We start from the raw sequence: 26,926 nt of genomic DNA on the forward strand, positions 1-26,926 counted from the left end.
AGTCATTGATTAATTATGCCTAAATTATACATGATGGGACTGTTTGCCAGAGAATGGTGACTATACATGTGAACAAAATTCAATATTCTTATTGCGTTCGTGGTTTACAAAACTACTAAAACTGCGGAATTTGGTGAGTGATGGCAGCGCGACCCATGGGTTGAAGACCCCTGTGGTAGAGGATAAGAAAAAATTTAATCAAAATAAACAAAACAAAAACATATGGATATAAGACATACCAAGCCTAATACGCAGTAAGTAGTAACCACGACAGAATAAGATCTAAATCGTAAGTGATATTTATCAGAATAAGGCCTAAATAAGGGATGACAATATTTTACAGAAGGGACGGACAACTGTAAGCCTGACCATTGCTGGCAGGATACACATTTTTGTCGAACTTATTAGTTATACCTTGATTTTCGTTTAACGAGAGAAATATACATAACTAATAACTATACGCAATAAAACTTTCGTACAGGTATTAAAATTTTGTATTAAACTGCATCCGACAACATTCTAACTGTACTCCACCTTCGTTAGGAAACATGTCGCGGATCGGATTAACTAAACCGGCAGGCCGTAGCTTGGTGGCACCTGGCCTAAATAGACAAAATAACGCCTGAAACTGTAAGGGTAGAGCATGAAACGATCGGTGGCCATCGGTCGGACTTAGCCGTTTTGGAGTCGTCGTGTGAGGAGTTAGTAATATGTCAGGGTTTCGGGTTAGGTGATAGGCTGTTTAAGCCTTTGTGGCAATTTAGTTCATATTACGACTAATAGGTATTAGTCCCATTCCGACCTTGATGTTTAATTTCGGTTTTAATGACCGGAGCCTAAAGTTATTCTTATTCGATTCAAAGATCACTTTTTTACCGGGTAAAATGGAAATAAGCTTGCAGCTATATTGCTAGGTGTAAAGAATTGTCGCTAAGCAAGTTCAAAGCAAGCAGGAATAAGAAAAATAAATGTTATTGCTTACACAATTTGCTTTGCTAAAATAGCTGTTTTTCAAAGTGCTTAAGTGTTTTGGATGAATTCGTGAAATATTCTTGCTATTGATGTAGAGCAGTGGTTCTTAACCAGGGTTCGACGCAGCTTTTTCAAGTGTTCGGCGAGAACATCCTCTGAAACATAAATTCTGTTTTTTCAAGCTAAATTGGAATCTTTTTTTATGTGCCAAGGTGTCATGTAACGTTGACTAAATGCAAGTTTATAATTTGAATATGCCCAGTTTCAGCTGCTAGGAGGAAGAAACGAATACTGGCGAAAATTTGGGGTTCGACGAACGCTTGTAGAATAGCATGGGGGTTCGACAGGTTACCAAAGGGTAAAAACCACTGATGTAGAGTGCTAACGCTGTGTGTCAACTTTTGGATGGTTAATTTTGCTTTGTAGGACTTTAAAGAAGGAGAGAAAACTTCAGGATATTGTAAGATCTATTAAAATGCAAAACTCAATTGAAGGAGTCTCACTCGTTGCGAGTATCTGAACTTGTCACAGCATATTTTAACGAGGATAACTCTTTGCTTTATGAATGTTTTAAGGTATCCGTGTAATTTTAAATTTATACTTTTTGTAGTTTTTAATGCTGTCTTAGGTTTCATATTTAAAATGTCCCGCCAGAAGATGTCAAACTCAAAAAAGTTTAAACAAAAATGGAATATTAAGAGTAAAGCTTAAATATTTCATGATTGCACTAGTAATACAGTATTACTTAAAGAAAACAATATAATAGCTGATTATCATCATATTATATTGTTTAAGTTTTACTCCTTTAATTTCCAAAAGTCTTATTTATATAAAATCTGTATAATAGCAGAACTGAAACTTATGTATGCGCAACGTGCATTGTGTGACCAAGCCCTTCTGGACTTACTGACCAACAATACGGTACACATTATATAGCACACATTGTAGCGCGAAGCAAAGCCAGACTAGATGAACATCTACTCACGACCTTAAGCCACACCAGGACTGCGCTCTACCAATTGAGCGATACACAGGCTTAGAGGAGAGGACGTCGAGAAACAACTATATAGCACCTTCTGCATCCTGCACTCTTAATTCTGATTAGGCTGATTGATTTAAAAAGGCATCATGTGTAAGTGTTATATATTTATAAATATATGCTGTATTAAATTATAATAGGATACAAGTGATGTGGATCAGGTGGTGAGACGTGGAGGATTACCGACAACACCACTAGTGCTAATTGCAGGTGGGCATTTGTTTTCCTAAAAAAATACTTGAAACAAATATAACACAACATTGTAAGAGACGTGAAGCCCCTCTGTGTAAAGGGCATTAACTAATGTCCATATCCCTTTGTGATAAACCAATGGTGATGTTCACATTTATAACATTGATTCAGTTAAAAAATGATGGAAGCAGGTAGCTTTGCCAAGTTATTACTGTTTTGACAACGTAGTGCAAATTTACTTGTAGTATTTTTTAACATGCATATCCATGTTCACAGTAAATGCATAAATAACACACTAAATGATTTTGGTATTTTATCATTAAATTGTTGTTGTCATGGCCTATTTGATTTTGTTATCTCTCAACGTTTTGTACTGGTGAAATATAAAAGGCCTATCTAATAAATACAAAAGGCCTATCTAAAATAGACATCATTACTTCACGCTGTATAAAAGTTTTTTAGTTTCTACTTAAACTTTCCCTTGTATCAGTCTGAGCTAAACCAAATTTTTTTTGCAGGTGGAACACCATGTACAGGCCACACTTTTTATGTGTCAATTGAAAAGAAAATAGTGGAAACATTTTCGTCATTCAATGAAGCTTTCAAACACATGTTCCAATCCTATTGTGTTTTCAATTTGGTTTATCCTGTTGGGGTTATCTTTACATTGGAGCTTTTTCAAAATTACTAGTAACTACCATGTATTTAGTATTATTACCGGCTTCAACCAAACTTAATTTATAAACCACATTAATTAAAAAAAAAAAATTGCTGGTGAATTTGCTTAATAGATTTAGAACAAATTGTATCGCTTTTAGATATTACTTTCGGATGGTATCAATGCCAAAGGCAGCAAGAGTCCAAAAAAGCAAAGCTTAATCAAAGGCTCCTTAAGCTTGTCCGCAGACTAATAATTGTGGAAGACAAAGAAGAGGAGGATGTAGATGAAAATCCACCCTTTTGATTTTTTTAAATCCCTTAAACATCACTTGATCCGGAATAAAGTTCGTAAAAAACTGTGTGATATATTTTGTAGAGTTCACACCATGTTATATTAGTTTGCTGCCAGATACTTTTGTAAACCATATAACAGAAATCATAGTATTATTAACAAAGTGCAAGTCAAAATTATACCAAATATGACTGTATAATTTACGACAATAACCGTATTAACTTTCAAAGTGGACTTAGTAAAATTAACATAAAGAAATGTAAAAAATATACAATAAAGATTGTAAAATTAACTTTAAATTGCGTTTTTAATTTGACGGATTCGGTCTGTATATTTGAAACTGTGATTTACCGTTTCCCGTCAGCGGTGCGGAAAAGCTGGCAGTTAGAAGCGATAACCTCAAGCTACTCCTCAAGATACCATAACCATTTATCTGTGCCTCCCCCACGGTGGCCGCAGAGGGCTCATTTGCCGCATGGCGTTGACAAACCGACTGCATTGCCAAATGTGTGCGCAAGTTGTCGGTAGTTTGTAAATTACCTTTGCTCGTTGTTTAGGAGCCCTTTCTTTGTTCGAGAACCTGGGTGAATTGTGGTGATAAATCTTACTTTAATCATAATGGATATATTGATGCGCAATATTACCTTATAATACACTAGTTAAACCAAGCATCTTTGTAATTCATCCATTCTAACCTAAAATTTAGAAACTTTCGAATTGTAAAACATAAGTATTAGGAGTATTTTCACATTTATCCATTCAAACCAATAAATAAGCACCTACGATAAGCCTGTATGTATCTGAAACTAGTCATGCGTTATATAGAACCATCCATGCGTTTCGGGCCTTACTGACATCTGTGGAAACTGCCAGATTTAAAAATAATAACAGCACTAATATCCCTAAGTTCCCAACAATAAATTACCTGCGCCAACACTGTTTGTGTGTCAAATCAGCTTTGCGCTTTATAAAACCATCTAAAATGCGTTTCGGGCGTGCGGGAAACGGAAGTTATTGGTTTCAGACAAGCTGTACAGTGTGCATAGTCGCACTTATGTAATGCGGGCAGTAGCACATAAAGTATCAATGTGCGATAAAGGAGTTTAATATTGCTTATATTTTAGTTTGCATAGGACAGCCATGTATATACGAATCACATCTAGGCAGCAGTACCAAGCTTTTTAGCCTATATCATCACAGTTGTCAACAGTGACAAACGATTATAGGACGTTAGAGCCTTTTAGTAAAGTGCACCAGTGTACATTACACTCAGTAGCTTATATGTGTATGTTGTATACAGTGCTGGTAAATGTGATGTTAGTTGGGCGGCATGCAGGTCAAGCAGTGGACAGACTTCTCTAATGTCAAAGCACTGAACGCTGCGGTTATCACTAGTTGGGCTGATTTACTAACTTGCAACTTTACACATTGGTTAGTTAATAAAGGACTTGCCTAACAGCTTTTTGATTATGGGCCGCTTTATGAACACGAAAGTTTGAATACTTGCTCCTCATATTAGCTGTGCATTTTAGAATACAATGTTACACTTCAACCTGTAAGTGAAGAACGTAAGTGAAAGACTTCTAAGTTTCATAGTTTTTTTAATATTGTTATTGCAATAAAGTTAAGATCCAGCTGTTAGTCTCGTTGCGATATTCGTTATAGACTTTTTTCCATGGTGTTGTTGCTTTCTTATTTTATAAGTTACTGATAAACGAAGCATTTGATTGAAGTTTGGAAAGCTAGTTGCTAGTGAAAGATTCGTGTTCGATAAATGTTTTTTATGCAAATCGCGCAACGAAACAATTGTCTTGACACAGATTGGGGCTTGAGAAATATATAAATATTAAACCACTTAGTTGCATCAAATGAAAAAACTCTTAAGTATACCTTATAATAGAGCATGGGCAAAAGGTCGTGGATACACAGTGCTTCGTATTATTAGTGAGCTACTTCATACTTTTCAGAAGTAAAATTAAAACATGTCAAACCAGCAAAGCGATTTAGTTACGACGGAAGTGACAAAAGAGAGCGATGATGGATTTTCTGATGATTCTGTTGCCACGATTACAGGTTGGTCATCACAAGAACATCAACCTGTAAGTGAAGAGTCCGATTGTGAAGAACAAATGGACTTAAATCAAATGGATACTCTTAAGAAGGAAATAACAAATAAGGCTAATAGAACAAAGAAGGAAAAATTGAAAAACAGCAACATGGAGTTTCGATGTAACGTTTGCGAAAAGTTGTTCAAAAACCGTCGTAAGCTTAGAAAACATTTGTCTTTTCACCACAAGAAACGAAAATGCGAGGACTGTGGGAAACTTTTTGCAACAAATACCGCACTTGAAAATCACTTCCAAATTCACACGGGAGAAAAACCCTTTAAATGTGCTTATTGTGATAAATGTTTCAATCAGGCTCGAGTCTTAAAATCACACGAGCGAATTCACACTGGGGAAAGACCGTTTGTGTGCAAAGTTTGTGAAAAGTGTTTTACCCATGCAAAAAGTCTTAAAGATCATAAAAGAATTCACACTGGTGAAAAACCTTACAAATGCAAACAATGTGGAAAGTTTTTTAGCCGGGCAGGATCTCTTAAAGATCATGAAAGAATCCACACTGGAGAAAGACCTTACAAATGCAAAGAATGTGGAAAGTGTTTTAACCAGACAGCACATCTTAAAGTTCATAAAAGTGTTCATACTGGAGAAAAACCCTTTAAATGTTCTTATTGCGATAAATCTTTCAATCAAGCTGGAACTTTGAAATATCACGAACGAATTCACACTGGAGAAAGACCATATGAGTGCAAATATTGTGGAAAATGCTTTGCCCATGCCTCACATATTATAAGTCATAAACGAATTCACACTGGTGAAAAACCTTACGAATGTAAAGAATGCGGAAAGTGTTTTAGTCAGACAGTAAGTCTTAAATCTCATGAAAGAATTCACACTGGAGAAAAACCTTACGAATGCAAAGAATGTGGAAAGTGTTTTCGCTATTTATCAAATCTTACTAAACACAAAAGAACGCACTCTAAAGAACAAACTTATTAAAAACAAAACTTTTGATTAGTTTTAAATCTTACAACAATACTCCTGTAAAACGTTTGAAATATATACAACAAACAAACAAAAGTTGCAAACTAAAACTTCAAGGAAAATGAAACAAAACAATAATTGTACACTTATAATAATATATCTGCAAATAAACGAAAATGTGAATGTGGGAGCTTTGAACATATCGGAGTGCAACTTCGTATGCTGTAATTGAGGCCACTTCGGCAAAAGTAGGACGAACCAATTAATGACGATGTTTTGTGGAAATTTTATTTAACCCTGTTCTTATTTCTCGTCGCAATGGTGTTAAATAAAGCGTTTCTAATTACCTTATACCATTTATGTATAAAAATTGTTTCAAACGCTGTAATGACTTTTACTTTTCGTATTTTAAAATCTAAGCAGTCTTGTTAAGTAAAGGGAATACACAAATATAACCTGTTGTTGTATTCTAAAACGCAATATTTTTAAGACGTTGTGCACCCCTGTCTTTTCATTAGACAGTTGTTTTATTTGGTATGAGATGGTTGATTTATGAAGTATATTGATGCGCAAAAAACACAATACAGTTTTACGTTCTAGCAACACACCAAACACCTTTGCTTTCATTTTCCATATTTGTTGAAACTGAGCAGTTTATAATGAAAGTGATCAATGTTTTTTTCCTTCACAAGTCAATATATATAGCCTTGGTTATATTAGTTTGACTTGATTTAGCTATTCTGCACTTCAAAAACTAGCCCCGCTAGCACCAATTAATATACAACAAAAAACACCATTTATACTTTATATTCCATTTCTATGTAAATATGAATAAAGCTTTTGAAATGTGGGGCCAAGCCACACTAAAAATAATACATGAATATGTGCAAACGGCAAAGAACTAAGAAAGACCGTGGGGAAAGTTTACATCACTATGTTTCCAACATCAAATTTTCAACCTCAGTCCGAGCTGGTGCATAAATCATCTTAGGAAACCGAAAGGTATTGAAACTATTGATGTAGCTTTACCAGAGCCAGTATTATTTTTTGTTGAGCTGACTACTAAACTGGATTGCACTATCATGTTAAGTTTTCCGCAAGATGCACTTTTAATGTAGTAGCGCAGAGTAGTTTGCACCAGCGTGGTAAACCCTTAAGGTTGTATGTAAATCATATGCAAACAATCTAGAAAAAAACTCGACAATTTCTAATTCTAATTTAATTTGCGAATTGTTTTGGTGCTCAAATTTATTTATTTTCTTCGGGTTTCACCGAAAATTTACTTTGTCCAGCGGCATTTTTAGTCTCTCAGTCTGAGCAAAGAATTTGATTTAAAAATCTTTGTAAGCTTAGGCTATGCTAAAACGTATAAAAAATGGCAACAAATATTTACTTATTGGAATAATTTTCGATTTACTTAGAATTGATTGTAGATAATTAATTCTAGTTCAACAGTTGATTCTAATTCCACCCTTAACTTGAAAAAAACTAAAATAATTTTAATCTAATTTCAACAAACCCAAATACCCCACTTTTATTCTCATCGAATTAAAAAAACTATATTAAATCTAGCTGTTCAAGTGTGGGATGTCACAACCGCCTAAAGCGAATTAATGTAAACGCGCCTATAATAATTGTACGATATAATAATTGAATCAAGCTCCGATTTTATTGAACCTAAATACGCACAACCCTTTCAATTTGTTTCGTTTAAATTTATTAACCAACAACACGCATGTCGGGTTTTATTTATTTGCATTATTTTAGCGGATTAGTGATGCAACACATCTACGGCTTTGAAACTCGTTCCCAACAAGTAAATAAGTTAGTTGTAGCTGCCATAAATAAATTACCAAAAAAGAGGTTATTGAGGGATATGCCATTATTCTCACGTGGGATAATATTAAACAGAACTTGGAAACAACTTGTTCAGAATAGGAAAAAAATCTTGTAATTACTTGAGTTTATAACTTGCCTTGAATGCGCTTAAGCCACTGTTTTTAGGTGATTACACTTGGCTTCTTTAGACCGGTAATCGCTAAAACGGGTTTGGAGCCACGCTTATCCTACTGTATTTCATTATTGGGTTCATCTGCTTCAGACTGGTTTTAGTGTAAAGCCACTACACCCACGGCAAGGTGCCAGTCCATCGTAGTGGGACCTAAAGGGGGAAAAGGGGGGGTTAGTGGGTAAAAATAAAACTGGAAGAACGACGACAAAAAGGGAAATTATAAACACGTCAATATACGGAGTAAAATTTCACGACAAAGCAAACAACAGTTCAGAAGCAACGATGAAATCGGTGAACGCGCAAACAGCAAACAAAAAATCAGAGAAATATACCAAAACAAACACTTAAAAATTGACCGACGACAAAATGACAATAGCAGAGCAGAAGAAGCAATAATTCACACCACGAAATAACACGAAATAACACGAAAGTAAATGCATTTTATTACAATTTCTGACATACATGGAAATTACAAATACCCAAACATGACACACAAGGGCACAAAACATGAGCGATAGCAATCTTTATTAAAGCGAGCGAGCGAGGTGCAAAATTTAACCCTAATCAAATTGGTTAAGGACTAGTCGGACTTTCCTGTCGGTTAGTTTAGTCGAAATAAATTTTGAACGATTTCATTTTAATCTAGTTTGACAGCAACATCATACCAGTGCCACACAGCCCTAATTCTGTCCGAAGCTTTATTTACTGACTAAGTGCAAAAAAGTACCACCTTGTGGAAGAATTGTCGTTATTTCGTCTCATCTCGGTTATTTTCGAAAGCAAATATAAACTTGAAATGGGGGCAAGTAACAAAGTCATGGCTTGTGGCCAATATTTTGTTAAATTGCACCCGGCACAAGTCGATTATTACAGTTTCGAATGTATTTAATAACTGGCGTCAAAAAAAAAACCATAAAATAATAGTGTTGCTGTCAAACACATATCTGTATGTTTAGGAGCGGTGCGGTGTTTAGCGTGCATTGTGAAATACTCCAAAACAAACCTAAACCTACCCCTACCTTGCCTGTAAAAGTATAAAGGTAATAAAAGGTGCAAATATATGGAAGGCGTGGCTGCCGCGCCATTATACAATAACCTGCAGGTGTTTTTATGTTGAAATATTATTTAGGGTTTAGGTCATAGGATGGACAGGTTATTTGCAAACGTCAAATTGACCGTGGGATTGTTTTAGTTAACCACGATACCTGGTAATTCATGCACTGTCGGACTAAAGAAAAAACAAAAAAGGTGGAGCTTGTGACCAGAGGGATGCCTCCAAGCAGGCTTGGCATCCAAGAAATGGATCTGTACCCGGGTTCTAACTGGTAACCCAGAATTTGGTCGTCGTTAAGACGAAAGCGCATATTACAGTACTAAGCATGCTTGATGCAGTTTTATCCCGTTCGAAATAGACTGGTTTGCAAGTAGTTCTCTTGGCTGGGCATTTCAAGGACTCACTGATTCCTATAGTTAACATTCGGACGGGAGATGGGTTGAAATGCCCGGAAAAGAGTCTGAACTACGATTCTGTACATAAAGAGCGCTAATCGCCTGATATGCATGCTCTCTAACTTACAAACCAGTGTCTAATCGGGATCCAGCCACAGCTCCGGAAGAACTACCGTCAATTACAACAACTCTGTCTAAGGTTTAAAGCTACAGCACGAGCATTTAAAGACCAGTAGTGTCTAGCAGGCGCAACCTAACTGTTTTTGGATAAGACACCGTCTTAAACCCTAATCTCCTATAGAGTTCTAATTTAAAGCTTTAATAGGGGAATTAATTTCAGCTGATTTAAGGAATCTAAAGACGAGTTCCTCCTATAAACCTACGCGTCGAGGTTTGGTGCCAATACCGGTTTATATTCGCTTGTGTTGCCCGGGTAAAGCCGAAACCCAACGAACACAACCGCAGCATTCTAAACCTTAAAAACCTAGTTAATGTATTAAAACCGCCAGTCGCTACAAAACCCTACGGAAACTAAACATGGCGGTGTTGCCTTATTTTAAAGCGCGAAACTAAAATGCTAGCTATTTAGTGAAAAAACGGTGCCACGGCCTTTCTATGGGACACCTGGAACGCACTCTTACCTCCCCGTGGCACCATAAACTACGTTGCACCGCCAAGAGCAAGCAAGGAGCCCTGCCCGAACCTTGCTTTGACCCAAGCGGTTTCCCTGCAATGAATGGGTTCGTTAATATTAAGCCTAAAAACCCCATCAGTCAATTTGACGCGCGCGACAGCCACTTGTGGTTCTACGTTACTTGTTCGCTAGTGGGACGTTGCAATGACGTAGGGTCAAACTGCAACGTCATTGGACGGAGAAACAGGAATGAGGACGTCACGGCGAAACGTAGATTTGATGACGTCATAAGATTTTCGCTAAATTGTTGTTGAACTGCGTAAAACTAGTACAGGTTAACTACACGAAAAAATGAGCTAAATTTATTCAGTTACTAGAGAGAAATTCGAAACATTTTATTAATAAAAAGATAAAACATTAAAAAATTGTGCGTTAAACCTGAAAAAAATCTGCCCATGCATACTATAAAAAATATAATTAACTAAAGTAACGGAATATACCTTTATTGATTGCAGTAAACAGATTTCCGAGATGAGATCCGTCGACCCGTCGTATTAAGCGATGATAAATTCCCACATGTAAAATAATAGTATGCGTTATAATGGCAAAAACAGGCCTGAGAATGATGTTTTCACAACTCTATAATTTCAGTAAAATTGTAATTTTTTTCATAATTATTTTTTTATAGCGTGCAATATTTTTATCGACTTGGTTAATCAAGGTAAATCACAAAGTAATCAAGCAAGACCACCTAACGTATCCCTCCAACAAAAAACATTTAGTAGTTCCGGAGAATAGCCTGAAGTACATTTACATCCGATATAGCCAAAGTCACTAACAAACCCAAACCACGCCAAAGCAGCATCTATAGTTCAACAGGCGTATCTCAAAACATCGCACATTACACATAACCACCAAGGAATCAAAAGCTGTTCAAATTAGCTTAACCAAGTCGACAGATGTTTAAAAATAAAAAGCGCTTACGTTCTAGTTTAGCTTTGTATTGAATCTTAACCATCTGGATTACTACTTATTACAGTTATAATTCAGTTTATCCAAAACCATTAGTTTATATGAAAACGATTACGACCAAAAATCTCACCTTAAAAATCGAAATCACTTCTCCGTCGGAAAACACCATCTGAACACTTGTCACTTCAAAAAAACACAAGCTTTTTATTGAAACGTCACCAGTCACATGTGTGCTACTCCCGTGTTTTGTGTCGCAAACTTGACAAAATGGAAGCAATGGAAACCAGACGGGGTTGCGGCTGTTGTATATTTTATCAGGACTATATGTTCAGGGCTAAGTGTTTATTTTGTATATAAATAATTTTTTCATTTCATTTTATTTTATGTTACTGGTCCATTATAAATAGCCTTACTTACCAATTTTACTTTTAAATATTATTAAATTCACTCTATTTCGTGGTTTAAAAGTCAATACTCTCTCACTAAACATTTGTCAACAGTTCATTTTAAGAAACACAAATGCAAGGTTTGTCGCAAATTTTTTGGAACTATTCAAAATCTTACCAACCACATGAGAATCCACACTGGAGAAAAACCTTTTAAATGTGCGTATTGCGTTAAATGTTTCAGTCTAGCTCAAAACTTGAAAGTACACGAACGAATGCACACTGGAGAAAGACCTTTAAGTGTTATTGCGCTAATAAATGTTTAATAAAAACAAAAGAACGCACTCAAAAAAGAAACCATCAAAACAAAAGCTTGTGATTAGTTTTAATCTCACAAATAATTATACCTGTAATTTTTTTGTAAAATATTAAACGTATAAATTGCAAAAATCTTCACGGAAAATGCGTCAAACAATGGTTGTAAAAGTTAAAGTTATATCTGCAATTTATAAGGAATATGAACATTGTGCGAGTATTGAACGTATATCGAGGTACAACTTTCTATGCTATACTTTATGCCACGTCAGCAAAAGTAAACAGGACGGAGCAGTTACTAAGAAAGTATTCAATTCCTAAAATCGATAAAGTAACGGAATCCTGCATTTTCTAACCACCGAACCTGTGTTCATTTTGAGCCATTTATTATGGTACAAACAGTTGCTATAAGTTCGGAATCTTTATTTAATCCTGTTCTTTTGCTCGTCGCAATGGTGTTAATTAAAGCATTTGTTATTATACATGCTATTTATACTGTCACGACTTTTACTTTTGGAATTATTTTGCATAAGCAAACTTGTTGCGTATAAACAAATTATAAATCACAATTGTTGTGTTTTATAAAACGCTACATGTTAAAGGCGCACGTACAAATGTGTTTGTTGAATAAACACGCATCTGAGGTTTCGGGTAAAGTTGCGCATTTAAAATCATGCTGGAATTTAACATTACAGAAAAACATGCAAGTGCAGAAACGTTGTAATGATTCTGTGGTCTTAATTCTTAATCATATACACCAGTTACATCAAGCTAAAATAAGTTTCTTTGAAAACTTCCAAATTTACTTCCAAAAAGTATGATTATTTATGAAGTAATTTCACATTTATACATTCAAAACAATAAACTATACTTACGCTAAGGCTCTTTGTATGTAAAACCAGCTTTGCGCTTTGTAAAACCAGCCACGCGTTTCGGGCGTGCGGAAACGGAAGTTATTGGTTTCAGACAAGCTGTACAGTGTGTATAGATAGTCGCACATCTGTAATGCGTGCAGTGGCACATAAAGTAGCAATATGCGATAAAAGCGTTCAACATTGCTTAAGATTCTGAATTATAAGGTGAAAACACAAGTATACTTTAGTGTGCATATAGCACCTATACACAGCAAGGTAACAGTTCCAAGATTTGTATATCAATACAGTTGTCAACAGTGATAAACAATTATAGGACGTTAGAGCATTGAGTAAAGTGCAACAGTGTACATTACGCTCAGTAGCTTATATGTGTAGGGTTGTATACAGCGCTGGTAAATGTGATGTTAGTTGGGCGGCTTGCAGGTCAAGCAAGTGGACAGACTTCTTTGATGTCAAAACACTGAACGCTGCGTTTATCTCTAGTTGGGCTGTTTTCCTAATTTTGCAACTATACACATTGGTTAATAAAGGACTACCTAACAGCTTTTTGTTATGGGCCGCTTTATGAACGCAAGGAAGTATTTCAATGCCTTGCTCCTTATACTAGCTATACAGTTTAAAATATAATATTAGGGTTCAACCTGTAGGTGAAGAAGTGAAAGACTTCTAAGTTTCATTTTTGTTTAATATTGTTATTGGAATAAAGTTAAGAGACCGTTGTTAGTCTCGTTGCAATATTCGTTATACATTTTTCAATTGTGTTGTTGAGTTGTTATTCTATAACAGTTGTCGGCAACCTTTTTCTAGTCGCGGGCCAAAACCAAACTCAGAAAGGTCTTTGCGGGCCGCACAAAATGATAACTAATAATTGTGTTAATTAAATGTTAGAACAACTGTGAATCAGGCGGGGCTAGGATATGTTTTGCACTTTAAAACGTGTTTAGTTACATTTACAGAGGCAGTGTTGACGCAAAGCGCGAAAAAAACGTTTGTTTTGTTTAAAATTCGAGTTCACACGTTTGTCATCCATACTACTAATCAAAAGTGTAATAAAACTACTGCGAGGGAAGGCGATAGCATTTAAAGGCAGGGCGCACCTGGCGAGCGAAGCGAACGCCATTTTTTAGGGGTTGCACCAGTATTACATTTAATTTCTACCGAAACTAAATGCTAAAAAATATATATCCAATATTTTTAATACGTTTTCCGTTTTGGCGCGGCGCACTTGGCAACCTTCCCTGGCGCAACGGTAAAGAATCGCTGGTCTAGTTTCAAAGGCAGCATGTATACGTAAACAAACTGGACGTATAAGGAACATTCGCGCGATGCGTGAAAATGAGGCGGCGGGCCGGATAATTTACATCGGCGGGCCGTAGGTTTCCGACCCCAGTTCTACTGATCCAAAGCATTTTGGTGCAAGTTTTAAGCAAACTGCTAATAAAAGGTTCGTGTTCGATAAACGTTTTTCATGTTAATCGCGCAAATAAAGCAATAATAGTCTGGGCTTGCGATTAATATATTTGAAAATTAATATATTTCCAAAATGGAAAGGGGTATCTTATCTTAGTTGCATCAATAAAAAACTTTAGAGCATCGGCAAAAGGTCGTTGATACACAGTGTTTTGTATTATTACTGAGCTACTTGATACTTTTCAGACATTAAACTAAAACATGTCAAAGCAGCAAAGCGATTTTGTTACGACAGAACTGACAGAAGAAAGCGATGATGGATTTTCTGATGATTCTGTTGCCACGATTACAGATTGGTCATCACAAGAACATCAACCTGTTAGTGAAGATTCCGATTGTGAGGAACGAAGTGACTTGGATCAAATGGATATTTCTAAGAAGGATATAATAAAGGATAATCGAACAAAGAAGGAAAAATTGAAAAACAACAACATGGAATTTCGATGCAACATTTGCGAAAAGTTGTTTAAAAAGCGTCAGAAACTAAATACACATTTGTCTAGGATTCACTTCAAGAAACACAAATGCAAGAATTGTGGGAAACTTTTTGCAACATATACCGAACTTGTAAACCACTTCCGAACTCACACAGGTGAAAAGCCCTTTAGATGTGCTTATTGCGATAAATGTTTCAACGTAGCTCATAGCTTGAAAAGACACGAGCGAATTCACACAGGTGAAAAGCCCTTTAGATGTGCTTATTGCGATAAATGTTTCAACGTAGCTCATAACTTGAAAGCACACGAACGAATCCACACTGGGGAAAAACCTTACAAATGCAAAGAATGTGGAAAGTGTTTTGGTGAGGCAGGACATCTTAAATATCATAAAAGAATTCACACTGGAGAAAAACCTTACAAATGCAAAGTTTGTGGAAAGTGTTTTAGCCTGGCATCAAATCTCAAAACACATGAAAGAATTCACACTGGAGAAAAACCTTACAAATGCAAAGAATGTGGAAAGACTTTTAACCAGGCAGGACATTTTAAAACACATGAAAGAATTCACACTGGAGAAAGACCTTACAAATATCAAGAATGTGGAAAGTGTTTTGGTGAGGCAGGACATCTTAAATATCATAAAAGAATTCACACTGGAGAAAAACCTTACAAATGCAAAGTTTGTGGAAACTGTTTTAGCCTGGCATCAAATCTCAAAACACATGAAAGAATTCACACTGGAGAAAAACCTTACAAATGCAAAGAATGTGGAAAGACTTTTAACCAGGCAGGACATTTTAAAACACATGAAAGAATTCACACTGGAGAAAAACCTTACAAATGCAAAGAATGTGGAAAGACTTTTGACCAGGCAGGACATTTTAAAACACATGAAAGAATTCACACTGGAGAAAGACCTTACAAATGTCAAGAATGTGGAAAATGTTTTGGCCAGGCAGGAAATCTTAACAGTCACATGAGAACACACTCTGGAGAAAAACCTTTCAAATGTGTTTATTGCGATAAATGTTTCACTCGATCTAATAACTTGAAAACACACGAACGAATTCACACTGGGGAAAGACCTTATGAATACAAAGAATGTGGCAAGTGTTTTAGCCACACAGGAAGTCTTAAAAAGCATGAACGAATTCACACTGGAGAGAAATTTTACAAATGTAAAAAAAAAAGTTAGTGGAAGGTTTTTGAGCCAGACAGGACATCTTCAACGACACAACAAAACTCTTACAGGTGAAAAACCATACAAATGCAAAGTTTGTGAAAAACGTTTTAGCCTGACAGGACATGTTAAAAAAAGTGAAAGAATAGAAAAACCGTACAAATGCAAAGTTTGTGGAAAGTGTTTCAGGCAGACACTACATCTTCAAAGACACAATAGAACTCACACTGGTGAAAAACCTTACGAATGTAAAGTTTGTGGAAAATGTTTTAGACAGACCGGAAATCTTAAAAGACATAAAATAACTCACTCTAAAAAATCCTTTTGAACACTATTTTTAAAGAAAACTTAAAACTTTTCGAATAACTTTCCATATATTGCCTTTGAAACGTTTTTCCAACATCAACTTTACAGAAAACTGTAAATTAAAAAAATGGTTCATTCTTCGTTAATGTCGTAATGGCATTGATATAATGCGTTTTTAAGGATACCTGTGATTCAAAAGTATAGCTGTCGCCAAATGTCGCCATGAGTTTTGGTTCTTTTTTTTTCTGTTGATATCTTCGCAAATATTGTAGCGTAAATTATTATACCCATTTCTGTTTTGTAAATCATTACATGTTAAAAGTGAATATATTTAAAGGCAATACTTCGCTAAACGCATCCAAAAACAGATGCTTTAAGTTATGGAACCGCAAATGGTTTAACTTTGTTTATTAATCCTAGTAATATTTTTCTTCGCAATGGTGTTATATAATGCGTTTGTAAAGGTGTCGTTACATGTTAAATATTGAGTTGCTGCTTTTTTAATAAGTCACGGAACTTAGATTAAATGACTTACAATTCAAAGATTATTCTCTACATTTATCGACCCACATTTCGAAAAAATCCTTGAACCCGAACCGAACCTGAACCGGAAAAGTCAAACGGTTCGACTCCCTGTTTTAAAGTGTTGTTGTTTTATAAAACGCAATGTTGTTAGGACTTCGTGTACCCTTGTCTTTTCATTACACAGTTGTTTTATTTGGCATAAGTTGTTTGCTTTGTGAAATGTAGAACTATGTGTGTTGATGCGCAAAAAAACATAATTCAATTTTATGTTCTGGTAATATAAACAACTTTGCTTTTTGTTTTCCATATTTATTGAAACTAAGTAGTTAATAGTGAAATGTTGATCGTTGTAATTACCCCTCCATTTTACCATTTATGTATAAAATTTGTTTCAAGCGCCGTAATGACTTTTACTTCTCGTATTTTAAAATCTAAGCAGTCTTGTTAAGTGAAGGGAATACACAAATATAGCCTGTTGTTGTTTTACAAAACGCCATACTTTTTTAAGACGTTGTGCACTCAATGTGCACCCCTGTCTTTTGATAACACAGTTGTTTATTTGGTTTGAGATGATTGATTTATTGAATATGTAGCTATGTATATTGATTGCACACAATACAGTTTTACGTTCTAGCAATACACCAAACGCTTTTCGTTTTCCATATTTGTTGAAACTAAGCAGTTTTTTTTTCCTTTTACTGAGCAGCCTTGGTTACATTACAAGATTGACTAGAATTTAGCTATTCTGTACTCACACCAAACTAGCCCCGCTAGCACCATTTGATATACAACAAAAAACACCACTTATACTTTATATTCCATTTCTATTAAAACATGAATAATTTTTTTGTAATTGTGGGTCCTAACCACAATAACCGATGAATAAATAAAAATCTGTGCAAACAATTAAGAAATAAAGTGGGTTTAGTTTTACATAAATCTGTATCTGACTTCAAATTTTCCGCTCCAATCCAAGTTGGTATATAAACACAGTCATCCGTTAAACCTACCTGTGTAAGCTATGCGTTTGGAGCTTAAAAAACGGACGTTATTGGTTAGACTGCATTGTGTGAGTAGTGCGTGCAGTGGCATATAGTTTAACAAAGTGAGGTTAGAGTGTTGCTTTAAAACACATACCAGCTCTATATTTCACAATTCATTTAAACAGCAGAACTATTTGTCAATTGTTCATGTGTTAGGTTAGGGAAGCATATTAAATTGTATTCTTGGAGGTAAACTGCAGCAAAATGTAACAAGGAAACAATTAGGAGTTATTTTATTAAACTAAGTATTGATATACCAAGCAATTCAGTGATCTTGCGGTAAACCTCCCTGTTTAATCACTGGCCGAACTGATTTTGTTTCAATAAAGCACCAGCTTGCATCATTACATTTACCCAAATCCCTTGTCAAACGTCTGATTTAAGTTCGCCCAAAGGTAACACGGTGTTGTACGTGGTGTGCTGCGCAAGAATGCACAAATATAGCCTCGGGGTGTGGCGAGCTAACTTAGAACGACTGGCTATCGCTGATGCCCAGTAATACCACGGCTCACACTAGCGAGCAAGCAAGATTTCTGTGCATTGAAGTTATGTTTAGCTTTTACATTGAGTTTACAGTTAATGTTATTAATGTGTTTTTTAGCCACTAATAAAATGGTTCACTCCACCCACCAAGATTAGCGATTTTACATAATGATTTGGAAAGGCAGCAGCAAGTTTAGTTTCAGGATTCAGTAAAAAATGTTTAAGAGAGGTCCAAACACATTTAAACCACGAACATGTAAATTAAGTTGATTCTGGACTCTAAAGGCAAATATTACTTGTAAGTTGCTCGCCTGAAATAAACCGTTCAAACGACGACCTAAAAAAACAATATTGACTGTGCAAAGCGATATAGAAACGAAATATAGCAATGGCAAAGTGCAGAAAATCTTAATGATCGTAAACAGATCGCTTTTATAATGCTTGATTTTCCCTTTTTATTGTTTCGCACTCTATTCGCTCCGCTGCGCAAGACTGTAGGAAATATAGCCTCAGGGTGTGGCGAGCCAACTTAGAGTTGCAGTTCTAGTTTATCACGAATTGTACTTTGGCACTAGACAAGGTGATTTGCCTGTTTTAAATCTGGGTTTGATTAGCCCTAAGCTATCATTTCCACATCTTATTGTAAAACATCAGCGTTAAGTTATTTTTAACTTAAGTTTATTTTTCAATATTTGATAATTTGTTGGGATTTTAAAAAAGTTTCAGAAGATAAAAAACACGTCAACCCGTCACAACGTTTTATTTGCGATGGAACGGATAAAATATTGTGGAGAGGACAAAACAAATATCAGAAAAGAACAAAGCAAGAATCAAACAACTACAGAGTTCAGATGTCACGTTTGCGAAAAGTGTTTTAAACATATTTCCGTCTTAAAATATCATTTATCAAACGTTCACTTTAAGAAGCATAATTGCAAGGTTTGTGGAGAACTCTTTGAGACAAATATCGACCTTAAACGCCACGTGCGAATTCATACGGAAGAAAAACCCTTTAAATGTGTTTATTGCGATAAATCATTCGACCGAGCTCATGCTTTGAACGTACACAAACGACTCCACACTGGAGAACGACCATATGACTGCAAAGTTTGTGGAAAGTGTTTCACCCGCACAGGAAATCGTAAAGTGCATGAAAGAACACACACTGGAGAAAAACCTTATAAATGTCAAGAATGTGGAAAATGCTTTAACCTTGCACAACATCTTCAAAGACATGAAAGAATTCACACTGGAGAGAAACCTTGCAAATGTAAAGTTTGTGGAAAGTGTTTCACCCACACAGGAAATCTTAAAGTGCATGAAAGAATTCACACTGGAGAAAAACCATACAAATGCAAAGAATGTGGAAAGTGTTTTAGCCGGGCAGGAAATCTTAACAGACACAAAAGAACGCACTCTAGAGAAGAAACATTTTAAATACAAAACTTGTGATTAGTGTTAAATCTTACAAATAGTTAAAACCTGTAAAAATATTTCTAATATATTAAACGTAGAAATTACTTTACAGGAAATCAAACACAACAGTGCCAGTAAAATTTTAAATATAATTTTAAAATGAAATGCGAATATGCGCGAGATTCGAATATACATTGATGCATAACTTCCTATGATGCACTTTATGCTACTTTAGCAAAAGTACAAGAAAAGGAACAGTTCATGAGGATATATTCAATTTAAAATCGATAAATTAGGAATTCAGCATTTTCCGAATGTTTTCTCGTCACAATTGTTGTAAATAAAGCATCTCTACACCATTTTTTGTAACGCTTTCATTACTTTTTTTTTCTGATTTTAATATCTTAGTAATCTTGTTGCGTAAAGGAATATACTAAATATAATTGCTCTGTTTTATAAAACACAACAATTTAAATACGCATATATAAAGTTGATTGTTAAATAAACACGCATCTGAGGTTTTTGGGAAAAGTTGCGTATTGAAAACCAAACCGGAATTGACAATACAGAAATGTGAAAAATAGAAGGTTATAATACTCATCTTAAACGGGAATGGTAAGACAGTAGCTGTAATTTATTAAAAAGTCCTTGCAAAGGCTTTAATTACGCAAAATTATATAATTTTTTTTAAATATATCGGTTATTGAAACCTTATGTTTTTATAAAAGTTTGAAAATAGCGAATGCTTTTAATAAATGCCGCACGTCGGATATATTTGTTAAATAACGTTAAACAAATTTCCAACAATCGTAAAAAAGTGTTACTTTCGAACCTTGTTATAACATTAATAGATGGAAATTCAGCTCGTTTCTTTATCTTTGTGGGTGCGACTACTGATCGGAACTTCGAATGTACTTGAATTGGCTGGTTTGTGCTGCTTTCGATATACTTTTACGTTTTAATTTTTGGATATGTCCGTTACTGGCTTGAGATTTACCTAAATTCCTGAGTTTTGAAATTTGATATTATTAAGCTGAATTGAAAAAATACTTAAAGTATTTTGTTTTATATTTTTTAGATAATTTTGACTGAAAAGTGAGTAACATTGTGACGTCACATTTTCGCGTAACTTGCGTTCCATAATTCATGAGTTTAAACATCTGCATTAATAGGTAAAGTATATATTTATGCAACCACGCGAGGGTTCTGAAGCCACAACAGAATGTTGAAACATGAAAAAAAATTATGATAAACATGGTTATTTTACAGAGAGGGTTGTTTAGGGCAATTTTAACAGCCGATCTTCTTTTAAAGCAGCAACATTAAAATGCTACAACAGAGGATAAACTAGTTTGTCGCGGAATTATATGAAATAAACAATACTGTCCTATAAAAATAAATATATGCCCAACAGAAGTTTATCAATCGTTGACAATCAAATCGTGTCAAGCCACAGTTTGCCAACCTCTCTAAATATATGTTTATTTGTAGCTCGATAATATACGAAATACTTCGCGCTGTTTCCTTTAACTTTGACTTACTTAACTGGTTTAAGTTCGCCCAACCAGGCAGCACGGTGTTGTGCACCCGTGTCTTTTCGTTACACAGTTGTTTTATTTGGTATAAGTTGTTTGATTTATGGAATGTGGAAATATGTATATTGATGCTAGGAAACCACATTACGATTTTATGTTCTAGAAATCCAAACACTTTTGCCTTTCGTTTTCCTGAGCAGCTAATATTTAAATGTTAAAAAACTGAGCATCCAGATTTTTTACTACCTTCGTTAAGGCTGTTTGTATGTGAAACCAGTCATGCGTTACATGAAACCATCCATGCGTTTCGGGCTTAAGAAAACGAAAACCTCCTTTTTTTATTAACATCTTTGACAAGTTCCAAATGTGATACTAATTATAACAGGGCGACTGTTCATAAGTTATCAACAATAAATAAATTGCGCTAACCCTATTTATATGTAAAACCAGCTTTGCGCTTTGTAAAACCAGCCACGCGTTTCGGGCGTGCGGAAACGGAAGTTATTGGTTTCAGACAAGCTGTACAGTGTGTATAGATAGTCGCACATCTGTAATGCGTGCAGTGGCACATAAAGTAGCAATATGCGATAAAAGCGTTCAACATTGCTTAAGATTATGAGTTATAAGGTGAAAACACAAGTATACTTTAGTGTGCATATAGCACCTATACACAGCAAGGGAACAGTTGCAAGCTTTGTATGTCAATACAGTTGTCAACAGTGATAAACAATTAGAGGACGTTAGAGCATTGAGTAAAGTGCAACAGTGTACATTACGCTCAGTAACCTATATGTGTAGGGTTGTATACAGGGCTGGTAAATGTGATGTTAGTTGGGCGGCTTGCAGGTCAAGCAAGTGGACAGACTTCTTTGATGTCAAAACACTGAACGCTGCGTTTATCTCTAGTTGGGCTGTTTTCCTAATTTTGCAACTATACACATTGGTTAATAAAGGACTACCTAACAGCTTTTTGTTATGGGCCGCTTTATGAACGCAAGGAAGTATTTTAATGCCTTGCTCCTTATACTAGCTATACAGTTTAAAATATAATATTAGGGTTCAACCTGTAAGTGAAGAAGTGAAACACTTCTAAGTTTCATTTTTGTTTAATATTGCTATTGGAATAATGTTAAGAGACCGTTGTTAGTCTCGTTGCAATATTCGTTATACATTTTTCAATTGTGTTGTTGAGTTGTTATTCTATAACAGTTGTCGGCAACCTTTTTCTATAGTCGCGGGCCAAAACCAAACTCAGAAAGGTCTTTGCGGGCCGCACAAAATGATAACTAATAATTGTGTTATTTAAATGTTAGAACAACTGTGAATCAGGCGGGGCTAGGATATGTTTTGCACTTTAAAACGTGTTTAGTTACATTTACAGAGGCAGTGTTGACGCAAAGCGCGAAAAAAACGTTTGTTTTGTTTAAAATTCGAGTTCACACGTTTGTCATCCATACTACTAATCAAAAGTGTAATAAAACTACTGCGAGGGAAGGCGATAGCATTTAAAGGCAGGGCGCACCTGGCGAGAGAAGCGAACGCCATTTTTAAGGGGTTGCACCAGTATTACATTTAATTTCTACCGAAACTAAATGTTAAAAAATATATATCCAATATTTTTAATACGTTTTCCGTTTTGGCGCGACGCACTTGGCAACCTTCCCTGGCGCAACGGTAAAGAATCGCTGGTCTAGTTTCAAAGGCAGCATCTATACGTAAACAAACTGGACGTATAAGGAACATTCGCGCGATGCGTGAAAATGAGGCGGCGGGCCGGATAATTTACATCGGCGGGCCGTAGGCTTCCGACCCCTGTTCTACTCATCCAAAGCATTTTGGTGCAAGTTTTAAGCAAACTGCTAACAAAAGGTTCGTGTTCGATAAACGTTTTTTATGTTAATCGCGCAAATAAAGCAATAATAGTCTGGGCTTGCGATTAATATATTTGAAAATTAATATATTTCCAAAATGGAAAGGGGTATCTTACCTTAGTTGCATCAATAAAAAACTTTAGAGCATCGGCAAAAGGTCGTTGATACAAAGTGTTTTGTATTATTACTGAGCTACTTGATACTTTTCAGACATAAAACTAAAACATGTCAAACCAGCAAAGCGATTTTGTTACGACAGAACTGACAGAAGAGAGCGATGATGGATTTTCTGATGATTCTGTTGCCACGATTACAGACTGGTCTTCACAAGAACATCAACCTGTTAGTGAAGATTCCGATTGGGAGGAACGAAGTGACTTGGATCAAATGGATATTTCTAAGAAGGATATAAGAAAGGATAATCGAACAAAGAAGGAAAAATTGAAAAACAACAACATGGAATTTCGATGCAACATTTGCGAAAAGTTGTTTAAAAAGCGTCAGAAACTAAATACACATTTGTCTAGGATTCACTTCAAGAAACATAAATGCAAGAATTGTGGGAAACTTTTTGCAACATATACCGAACTTGTAAACCACTTCCGAACTCACACAGGTGAAAAGCCCTTTAGATGTGCTTATTGCGATAAATGTTTCAACACAGCTCAAAACTTAAAAGCACACGAACGAATCCACACTGGGGAAAAACCTTACAAATGTCAAGAATGTGGAAAGTGTTTTGGTGAGGCAGGACATCTTAAATATCATAAAAGAATTCACACTGGAGAAAAACCTTACAAATGCAAAGTTTGTGGAAAGTGTTTTAGCCAGGCATCAAATCTCAAAACACATGAAAGAATTCACACTGGAGAAAAACCTTACAAATGCAAAGAATGTGGAAAGAGTTTTACCCAGGCAGGACGTCTTAAAATGCATGAACGAACACACTCTGGCGAAAGACCCTTTAAATGTGCTTATTGCGATAAATGTTTCAACGTAGCTCAAAACTTGAAATCGCATGAACGAATCCACACTGGGGAAAAACCTCACCAATGCAAATATTGCCGAAAACGCTTCAGCCATGCAGGAAGTCTTAAAGTTCATGCAAGAATTTACACTGGAGAAAAACCTTGCAATTGCAAAGTTTGTGGAAAGTGTTTTAGCCTGGCATCATATCTCAAAACACATGAAAGAATTCACACTGGAGAAAAACCTTACAAATGCAAAGAATGTGGAAAGACTTTTAACCAGGCAGGACATTTTAAAAGACATGAAAGAATTCACACTGGAGAAAGACCTTACAAATGTCAAGAATGTGGAAAGTGTTTTGGCGAGGCAGGAGATCTTAAAGTTCATAAAAGAATTCACACTGGAGAAAAACCTTACGAATGCAAAGTTTGTGGAAAGTGTTTTAACCACACAGGAAGTCTTAAAAAACATGAAAGAATTCACACTGGTGAAAGACCTTACAAATGTCAAGAATGTGGAAAGTGTTTTGGCGAGGCAGGATATCTTAAAGTTCATAAAACAATTCACACTGGAGAAAAACCTTACAAATGCAAAGAATGTGGAAAGTGTTTTAACCAGGCAGGACATTTTAAAAGACATGAAAGAATTCACACTGGAGAAAGACCTTACAAATGTCAAGAATGTGGAAAGTGTTTTGGCGAGGCAGGAGATCTTAAAGTTCATAAAAGAATTCACACTGGAGAAAAACCTTACAAATGCAAAGAATGTGGAAAGTGTTTTAACCAGGCAGGACATTTTAAAAGACATGAAAGAATTCACACTGGAGAAAGACCTTACAAATGTTAAGAATGTGGAAAGTGTTTTAGCTGGACATCAAATCTTAACCAACACAAAAGAATTCACACTGGAGAAAAACCTTACAAATGCAAAGAATGTGGAAAGTGTTTTAACCAGGCAGGACATTTTAAAAAACATGAAAGAATTCACACTGGTGAAAGACCTTACAAATGTTAAGAATGTGAAAAGTGTTTTAGCTGGACATCCAATCCTAACCAACACAAAAGAACGCACTATAAAGAAGAAACATTTAAAACCAAAACTTGTTATTAGTGTTAAATCTCAAAAATAGTTATACCTGTAAATAGTTTTTCTAATATATTAAACGTGGAAATTGTTTTACAGGAAATGAAACACACAATGATTGTAAAATTTTAAATATAATTGCAAAAGGAAATGTGTATATGCGAGAGCTTCAAACATATATTGATGCATAACTTCCTATGATGTTCTTTATGCCACTTCAGCAAAAGTAACAAAGGAAGGATCACTTAATAAGGATATATTCTAATTATTAAATCAATAAATGAGCAGAATTATATGGGCCGAAAATTTATTTTCGGGACATATCTTGTTTTTGCCGTTATTAAATGGGCCGAAAATTTATTTTCGGGACATATCTTGTTTTTGCCGCTATTCTTTTTTGGTTTCCTATGGTATGTTTCAGACCGAGTTTTGTCCGAAGCTTTATAGAAAAAGTAGACATCGTAGAACCTTCAAATTTTCAGACATGGCGTAGAGTGGTATGTAGGTGCTTTGTAAAAGTTTATGAGGCTGCACTCCCAGGGGCCTTTGCTTGGGGGGTAAAAACCTGAAATATTGCGTTTTAGCACTTTGTAGCTAACGACAGCCATCTAGCAGCAGAAAAACTTTCATACAGAATTCGTTCATATTCGCTTGCTTTGTCCAGCTCGCGTCGCGACGAGGCGGCTGCTGGCATCCCTGCTGCGCCCTATTGTCCCGCGCGTGCAACATTTGTGTTGGAAGTGGCTTGCCTAGTAAAACTATGCACATGCGACTTGCCTTTCATAAAGAGGCCCCTCTAAGTAAAAAAACCTATTGCTCTTACAACACAAAATATTTTACCACCGCAAATTTAAATGCGAATCCTACAGGCAGTGTACACATCTCTGTTAGCACATGTTGTAATTGTTGCACCATTCAAACATATCAACACCAGGTCTAAGCAAATATAATTATACAAGGGCCGCAACAACAAAAAGCTTAACGCATTCTTAACGACGACGTTACAAAGCTACGTCATAACATGGCGTCATAAATAAATAAATCTTGCGTTTATTGGATTTAAATTGGCAAAACTTTCAATATAAAACGTGGCTTATTAGGCACATAAACATGTTTGCATATTGCTCAAAACTACAGATTTAAACTCTGTTTCAACAGTGATTGCTCAGACCAAGGCATGGTAAAAATTTACACAGTAAAAGTTGGAAAAAGTATAGCAAACCATAGACGTTAAATCATTTAGAGAGAATGAAAATATTGACTTTTTAAACATGCTAGCTGACCAAAATGTGATAACATGGCCGTAAGCATTATCTACGTAAATTTTTATTGATCAAATGTATGTTTCGATCATTTGCCAAAATCTACGCCATATTTGAACCCCCTTCGCTTCAAAGCCATAAGTTATTATATTATTATACACCATATATAATTGTGTGTAGATATGTTGGATTGGAGTAACATACAGAACAGGTGCAAATAGCAAATATTCTCCAAATACGATGTTTCCAATATTCTCCAAATCGTATTGTCGCGGTAATACACAAAGAGGTAAGGCCGTGAATAAAGTTTCACCCACCGTACAATTAACGGAGGGAAGCATTTCGAGTAGGGAGGTTCAAGGCAGAATATCGGCGACACATTTATAATGCTTGCTTTAAATGCGGCGTCAGCATTTTTTGGGGCGACCAATTACTTCGCGATAAGCTTCGCCTAATAATTAAGTGCCAATAGGGTGTATTTACCGCCGCAAGTTTAAAT

At 35.6% G+C, this 26,926-nt stretch overlaps 1 protein-coding gene across 1 annotated transcript; it reads left to right on the forward strand.

Annotated features, from left to right (window-relative positions):
* Nucleotides 1-14,515: 14,515 nt before the first annotated feature.
* Nucleotides 14,516-25,096, forward strand: LOC146166430 (uncharacterized). Its single transcript, XM_083383294.1, is given in 5 exon segments — nt 14,516-15,289; nt 15,374-15,541; nt 17,970-17,985; nt 23,793-24,047; nt 24,300-25,096. Coding segments are annotated over 5 exon segments (2,010 nt in total).
* The last annotated feature ends 1,830 nt before the right edge of the window (nt 25,097-26,926 follow it).

This window comes from Ascidiella aspersa, chromosome 1 (genome assembly GCF_963924565.1).
Source record: "Ascidiella aspersa chromosome 1, kaAscAspe10.2, whole genome shotgun sequence".
Classification (NCBI taxonomy): Eukaryota; Metazoa; Chordata; class Ascidiacea; order Phlebobranchia; family Ascidiidae; genus Ascidiella; species Ascidiella aspersa.